Raw genomic sequence first — 8,374 nt, 5'->3', positions numbered from 1 at the left:
CACCATCTGCTGTACCATTATACAGCTTTTCAAAATATTCAATTTTTGATTATGATGCTGAATTGATTGTATAGTTATTGTGTTGTTGTGAAACTTCATAATATACAATAGAATTAAAACACAACTTGAAAATGAAATGTTTCTTTAAATTGTGCTAAAAGACTAATTAAATTCTATGATAATAGTAATTAATTTTAATATATTTCTTGTATGTCGTAGATATAAATTTTATGGTTGCATCAAAATTGTAATTATAACTTAATAACCTTCTTGAGCCAATAATTCCCATCTAAAATATACCGCGGGCCTTCTGCGACGAGATCAAAGAAAACAGCCTTGTGTACTTAAATCCGGTTTATTTTATTTATGTGCATAAATATTTAAATAGGGTGCTTACGTACTACTTATATACACTATATTACACTAAAGGAAAAACATACATCGTACGCGATTTGTGGCCTACCGATCTCTACAGGTGTACTTTAAACTTTATCTACACGTGATTAATGAGATTGTTGAGATGTATAACAAGTTGTTAGAGAATTTATTTTTGATTTTTTGCATTAAAACTATTAAAAGAAAAATTTTGATTTTCTTCAAGTAAATTTTCTAACAACACAACGATTGCGTTAAATGTAAAGTAAAAGTGACTTTAATATTGTATCAAGAACAAAAACCGTATTGTATTGTATATTTTTGATTTGTTTCTCAAATTGATTTTATTTCTAAGGAGGTACATAAAGTTAGAAAGCTATATACATTAACAAGAATATCTTTAACTTTACTTAATAAAATTAATTAAAACTAATTTTGTTCTCTTTGTTGTTCAATGTTAATCTCATCATCCGGATGAACCATACTCGTCGTAACAATGCCAGGATGGTAATAATTAAAATAAGGAAATAATTGCATCGAATTATTGTATTGTTGACACAAATTAAGCATCGATTCTTGCAAACTTTTATTCGCCACATATTTTTGCGCCACACTTTTACTGAATTGATCGTAAACAAAAAATTCTTTAGGATCGTTATAAAATCCTTGCGGGTGTTTTTGATACAACATAGGCATATCATCTTTCACTAGAACTTTAACTGCAACTTTTCTCGCGTTTTGACTCAATAATGTTGATTCTTGCATTTGCATTTGTTTCCTTTTGGTTTTGTACCGTCGATTTTGATACCAAATCTTCACTTGTGTCTCGGTCAGTTTTAAAGCTTGAGCCAAGTCCGCCCTTTCTGGTCCGCTTAAGTACCGTTGTTGGCTGAATCTACGTTCTAATTCGAACACCTGAGCGTGGGTAAAAGCAGCTCGCGACCTCTTCTTGCGTCCGGATTGGCTTGGATCTCTCTCTGATTCGTCCGATTGGACGTTCCTCGAGTAGTCGGTGTCGTAAGAGGAGCCGGAATACCCAGGTAAATCGTCTACAAAATGAAGAAAAAAAAATATAAACTCTTAGATTATTACAATTTTTTCAACATTATTTTTAAGTTGTTTAGACAGAATGTGCCATTAAATTAATAGGTCACCTATCACTTTATAGTGTGTATTATACAGAATCACGACATTAAAGGACGAACATTTTACGTAACACCGTTCGTTTTTGAAACGGGAACTGGTACCACTTGTCACGTGACGTCGACGAACTAAAAGCTTTTAGCTTGAAAGCTCATTGCCTGTTATAACATCAACTTAATTTTAGTAATTGGTTTTGATGTAGGTAACACTCAGTACGTCATTATGGGACAATAAAGAACATTTAGTATTAACGTATTGGGGTGAAATAATATAAATTATAAAATTGGAAAAGATTTAGGAAATGTTATGTAATAATTTTTGGTAAAAATAATTTTAAATGGCATATAATAATAATAATATCATTGTTATTACAATGAACTTTGATTCCATGTATCAAGAGGTTTTAGATCACTAGTTCGAGTATATCAATATCAGGCTTCAATATAAGCATTGAAACTAGAAGGTAAAGTGGTAGGTGGAGTGAACATAGTAACTAGAGGTAGCAGAAGTGTGTATCAGTTTTGATACACACGGAAATCAACGTGTTAAATAGCGGCCAGGACCTGGTTGAATAAAGACTTCAAGTCTATAAACTTCAATCTCACACAGCTCAAGTAAATGAAAGATCTTTTCAACCTATGTAGTATTCTTGTTTGTACAGAGTCTGAAATGCTTAAATGTGCATTGTTTCAATCTGCAAAATTTAATTGTAGAGCTCTGCAGTTCGAGTGAATGGTCAAATGTGCAGTGTTCTGAGCAGCTTAGTTTGGTAGACCTATGACTTCAATTTTATATAGAGTCTGCAACGCTAACGTTTATAAAGTGATGGCAATGAATTGCCAACCTTTATAAATGAACCTCAATAGCGCTAGGGCTGATATTAAGAAGAAGGTAAAATATAAATGAGTGCAAATGGGTGCAATCATAACAAGGGGAATATACAATGATAGTGAGGGAGATATACAAGGGGAATATACAATGATAGTGAGGGAGATGAAATGAAGAAGCTGAATAACAAAAAGATGTTGTAACGGTAAAAACAATGGAAGAATATAGCAACATGGGAACGCATCCGTGTTAAGTGCAATAGATTATGTCGCACCTGGTATGCGCTTTGTATTTCATGTTCAATTTCTATGAGTGAGTAATCTATGGAGCGGCTTTTCATGATTTTTGGTTATCGCAGATTCCAATTAGCTTGAAATCTATCCTCTTATAATAGAACATAAGCGATTTTTAGAAAACCATGAATAGACGAAATTATAGAAATGAATACGTTGAAAAGTAGCTGCGAAGAACGTCGTAGCCAATTTATCCTGAATTTAGAAAAGTACTTCGGGTGGAATAATGTGATTTGGTCGATATTTCTTAAAGAAAATATCTAAAATTGGTGGTTTTCGGTAGTGAAGTGGTTGTTGACTGCCTAGTTGGGTTAGGTTGGGTTGGGTTGGGTTGGAAATATCAAAAATTGGTGGTTTTCGGTAGTGAAGTGGTTGTTGACTACCTAGTTGGGATTTCTGATATTGTATTTACGTGACGTTGGAATGGTGATGGTGCAAGAAAAAGAAGTGTTGTTGTTAAGTATATTACTGAATTTAAGACATCAACCTCTTTAGGCATTCAAGATAAATTCATCCACTCTTTAACACTCGACAGACTTCCATTGGTTTTAGGAAAAGTTATTAATTTCAATGCCCACATCCTGTTTAGTGTGGAATTTGGGACGAACATTTGTTATATTTGTTTATTCACTAATTGGTAACCTAACATCTTTATCAAAAACACTTTTGGGTACCGTTATCGGATCTCCATCTCCACTTCTTCAAACATTTTAAAACATCTATCCAATAACTAACTTATTTCACCATTTCTTCATGCTAGAACGAATGGATAACATCGTTAAAGTTAGTTATCTGGTGCCATCTTAATGGATGCTGCATACAGTCAAAACATGCTTTATTGGATGAGTTATTTCTTGGAACTCTTTATTTATTTATAGGTTTTGCCATAAAATCCTGAGTGATTGAACCTTGTACCACTGATTACATACACTCTGCTTAGTTTAGAACGAAAAAAATGATTTATGAAAACAACAAAATTTTAATAATAGTCCAAAGATTTTCAGAACTTTTCCCAGAGAAGTTGGAGCAATCGAAAGAAGAAAATTTGACATGGTCACAAAAACAAGCCAAAGAGAGTTTTCTGCAAAAAATTAAAATCAGTAGTTATTAGTTCAGTTAATAAAGAAAGAAAGATTATAGTGACACAAAACTAAAGAAATTCATTCTTACAAAACGGCCAAAAACATTTTTTATCAAGAAAAAGAATCTTTAAATACGTGTATTTGAAATCATTGTTAATTTTTAATTTTATGGGTGAGTTCACATCCACACTAAAGTGTATTGCTTCACATATTTTAATGTATCAGGATACTTTGGAGTATCATGAAACATGAAAATCATGTTCGTTGAATCAGCTAGTTACTCGTCGGACAGTTATGGAGGTAACTCTTCCGCAAATCAATTGAAGTCTAAAAGAAAAAGAACAAATTTTCTTGTTTTCTGTCTTATTATAGTGCATCCGAAGTTCTGATGACAATGTTTGTCATAATGGAAATTATGTTTCAACCTTCAGGTTTTAATACAATAGGATCCAATACAGAAAGATTTATTACATATGTGACTACCCATAGCATTTAAGAATCAAAGACGGTTTAAAGGAGCAGAAAAATGTTGGAACTTTGACTCTGACATTACAAAGGAATTATTCTAGGAAGCTCCTAATTTATGGAAATTAAGAAAAATAGCAAAGAACATTAGATATCTAAGATATAGGAGAATGTGTACAATACATAAAATGCAAATTCGCTCAAATCACCGGATTAGTTGCAATAGAGTACAAAATTTTAGTAAAATAAATAAATTCTAATCTACCTGGAGTGCCAATCCTTTTGGTATTCTTCGACATATCAATAGCCTTTTCTTGCCCTTCCACATAATCCAAATCTTGCTCATTTTTCTTAGAACTGTTTAAAATATCTTTAATAGAAAAAGGGGTAACAGAAATTTGTTGTTGACTTTTCTCAACTTTGCAATAAATTTCCTCATCCATTCTTTCCAATTTTTCTTAACCCCTTCTTTTTTAACCCTTTCTCCAAATGATAAAGTTTTGAACCACTTATAGACACTTTATTGTTTCTAATTTGTAATATATTTCGAGATAATTTTAACTCGAAAACTTCACGAAGAAAACTGCGGATAGCAATTCCATGAAGAAACCACCACGTCGAATAAACACTCTGTTTCGTTATATTCTCTCTAAACGGCGTGCCAAAGTAAATTTACGACCTGACGTTCGGTTCAGGTGCCCCCTTTAAAGTGCGGGTGCGTAAACAAGTTTTCTATGTCCGCGCGAAACTCATATACTACACAATACACAAGTCGATATTAATGATGATTTTTTTGAAGGTGTTGTTGTGTCTTAGACAGGATCCGTTTTGAAACTGACAGTGTACGTCATCTAAATTGTTCACGAGAGAGGTTCGGGGGCCCGACTCCGAAAAGTTATAAGCGCGATCCTTTTCTAACGCGTTTTCTTCGACGATTCGAAGCAGTTGTGTGGACGCTCGGCGTCCCTCTTCGACGACGTCGCACCACAGAAAAGGGGAGGGACTAGTAGCTGATTTTTTCGATTGGGGAGGACGCTAATGTTAAAACGTTCAATCCTCGACGACATCACACACTTTATGTTACTATAATAAGAATATTGCACTTGTACTTTATTAGTTGTTTTCTGAAAATCATTTCAAAATCTACTTAAAATATTGATAATGCAGATTAACCTACAAAAACATTCTTAACAGTAACATCTTAAGCAGTATTTATAAAAAATCAACTATAAATGATATCATTAATAATTTCACTTTTTTGGAAAGGTTAAATTAGAAGATTTTTTTTACAGTAGCTACACCTATTATGATGAGGAAGCAGTGTTCCATTATAATTGAAACTCTTTCCTTATCAACAATTAAAACCCATCTAAGTCTTGTAGAGCAATATGAAGTAGTGAGATAAAAACCTTACGTCAAAACAGTACCACTCGACAAGTGTATATGGAGAAGCATAGAGAGGAGAAAGAATTTTGAAGAGGGCATCTCCGTTAAATAGTACAAGTATTTAAAGCGCAATTCCGGGGGCCCACTTATCCTCCGCAACAACAATTTTGGACGCGCGTTGAGGCCGCGGAACATGCCACTTAATGTTTTAAAATAGTTATTTTATAAACATATCCGGCTAAGTACACATACTTGAGAGAAGTGCTTACCTCACATGTGGTTATTATAATTCATACCGACGCGCTCCCGAGGCCCGTTCGCGATCACCTAACCGAAAGACGAATGTAAACGATTTACCTATTTTTTTTACCTAAGTTTTGATTTTCATGCTCATGTATCTAGAAAATAACAGCTCCAGTTTAAACAGTTAAAGGTACAGTACAAAATATTGAAATTTTAAAACATTAATATTAAAATGTGCAATAATCAAAATTATAAATCTGGTGATTTTTTATATTTATTACTAATTAATCCTTGCTTTCTAATATAAAATACTAAAAGTTCGAAAAACTTTAAATCTTTAACCAAATAGTAATAACGATATAACATATATGAACGAAATTGCTCACATTCAAAGATGTACATGATTTTGTAAAGTGAACTATTCAATTGACATTAGTCAAAAGTCAGAATGAGAATCAGAAAAAGTATTACCTTAATGAACATCCTGGTGAAAGTAGTCCCGTGTGCTTCTCATCAAGTTAGCTGACTTACAACTTCGTCGATTACGAAGATCTCCACGGGATCAAATAACAGTACTAAGGAAGTAACAGTTGTGTATTTAGCCATTAGTTTTTTCCTTAGTTCTTCTTGTTCTGGCGTTTCCTCACTATCATTACGAAGCAAAGAGTAAATTAGAGTATCAACCTTATTTTTCCAATCTTAGCGTCTCTCGTTCTTAGACAAGATTAGAAGCTATTGTGAATCTGCTTCAACTGTTCTGAACTTTTCTGCGCATACATGTAAAAAATTTAGAACTACAGAACTCTTGAACCATAACAGACCAAATTATTTCAATTTAAAAGTGGTCGTTGTATTGTGACATATAATAATTTTACTGTAATAAGATAATTAATTTAAAGTTTACCAAAAGAAGAGTTATGAAGTGAGCTTTATATAGAGAACTAAGAAAATTGCTGATTTAATTTTCTCCCCTTTATTCCCGTCGCGCGATTTCCGAAAGTTCACCATGGTGTAATTGAGAAAATGGCAAGAACTCTTCGTTGCGCGGAGACGTAACCACCGTTAAGGCTCATATTCATATGCTAATGGGATGGAATTGGCGAGAAGAAATCGTTTCCTGCCGACGTTCGGTTAAAGTAAAGCTTCGTCGTAGGGTTTTCGTCGTCGAGATTCAATTAGGAAACGTTCGAAGCGCTTCGCAGAGCTGGGAAAACGGTTGGAAAAATAAATCCACCGCTTAAATCAACCAATAGTCGGCCGTTTAACGGGTCCATTACCGACGTTATTTCCGACTACTGTTTATTTACTTAGATAGTGCGAGGCAATAAAAGTTTGTTTAGGATGGGCGCGTTTATGCGGCCAATGAAAGGTGCCGTTTAGTTTTTCGCGAGGATCTGGATGAGTTAAAAAAAATTCTTACGGAAAACGTCACGTTACAAAAATTACAAATACTAAAAACTTTTCCGTCCATTAACCAAATTTGTTTAATAAACAGGAAATCAACCGGGGAAAAAAACGTGTACTGCACGTGTCGCTTTTTTTATACAACATGGAACCGAGCTAAATCAAAAACCCTCGCGACACACAATAAAAATACAATCAATTCTAAAATGTGTAACTTGTGGCACTTTGAAGTTGTTCTTTTGATGGTGTTGTCGTTAAAACCGTTGTCTCGTTCGGTTTTGGTTTGGTGTTTTAGTTGAGTCAACGGCGTCGTCTAAAAGAGAAAGATCTATGCGGTGGAAGACGCAGAGAAAATCATAACCATCTCCACCAAACACATGGTTGTTCTTAAAATGCTTAAGTGTAAACAATGCATTTTAACAGCAAGCCCAGTTATGACTCCTAATAGTCTAAACGAACGGATAATGTTACCTACCAACGTTCCCGTAGTTGAACAAGAAAATAAATAACAAGAAAAAACTATCTGGGGAGATATCCTGTCGACGCCTTTAAGAACAAGACCTTAAATTTTTTTTTTATTAAAAAAATAGGTATTACAAAATTTTTTCTGTGATTTATTTATTAAAATGATTTATGAAAAATTTAGTTTTAATTCAATAGGTTAATGAGATTAAAGTTAATGGACTGAATTCTATTAGAAAGATAAACTTTAAGATGCTCAGTAGCAAGCCGTGATCAAGGCTTTTGTGAAATCAAGCAATATCAACAAAATTGACTTGTCCTGATCTAAAGCCAAAATAAATCATTAATCAAATCCAGAAGCCCAGTAGTACAACTAAACTGTTTTCTAAAACCAGACTGTTTAAGTGGTAGTATACAATGCGCATTTAAATAAGACTGAAGCTGCTCAACCATAATAATAATAATACTTTATTCCCCCCATTTTACCAAAAAAGCGTAGAGTGCGTCAATTTAACACTCGAGGATGTGATATTTGATATTTTTTGAAAAATTCAAAGTAATTCTTCCTAACCTATACGGCACATTCCAGAATATAAAATCCATACAAGGTAGGTATTTTATTGTCTTTAGAGTAACATCTACAGCTATCAATATTTTTTAAACCAAAGATTACTCTTACACACCTCTTCTGTA

At 33.5% G+C, this 8,374-nt stretch overlaps 1 protein-coding gene across 1 annotated transcript; it reads right to left on the bottom strand.

Annotated features, from left to right (window-relative positions):
- Nucleotides 1–356: 356 nt before the first annotated feature.
- On the bottom strand, nucleotides 357–5,095 carry LOC111425977 (homeobox protein zampogna-like). Its single transcript, XM_023060298.2, has 2 exons — nucleotides 4,452–5,095; nucleotides 357–1,424 (listed from the first exon to the last, which is right to left on the bottom strand). Exons 1-2 carry the CDS (start codon nucleotides 4,627–4,629, stop codon nucleotides 805–807), a joined length of 798 nt encoding a protein of 265 aa, XP_022916066.1. The 5' UTR covers nucleotides 4,630–5,095; the 3' UTR covers nucleotides 357–804.
- Nucleotides 5,096–8,374: the final 3,279 nt, after the last annotated feature.

Source organism: Onthophagus taurus, chromosome 2, assembly GCF_036711975.1.
Source record: "Onthophagus taurus isolate NC chromosome 2, IU_Otau_3.0, whole genome shotgun sequence".
Taxonomy (NCBI): domain Eukaryota; kingdom Metazoa; phylum Arthropoda; class Insecta; order Coleoptera; family Scarabaeidae; genus Onthophagus; species Onthophagus taurus.
This window is presented reverse-complemented; position numbering and strand designations above follow the sequence as displayed.

What these genes read in the sequence shown, in the direction of transcription:
- LOC111425977 (XM_023060298.2), bottom strand. Translation starts at nt 4,629, where the DNA reads ATGGATGAGGAAATTTATTGCAAAGTTGAGAAAAGTCAACAACAAATT. An exon ending in CAAAAGGATTGGCACTCCAG is followed by an intron (nt 1,425 to 4,451) that starts GTAGATTAGAAT and finishes TTCATTTTGTAG; the next exon opens with ACGATTTACCTGGGTATTCC.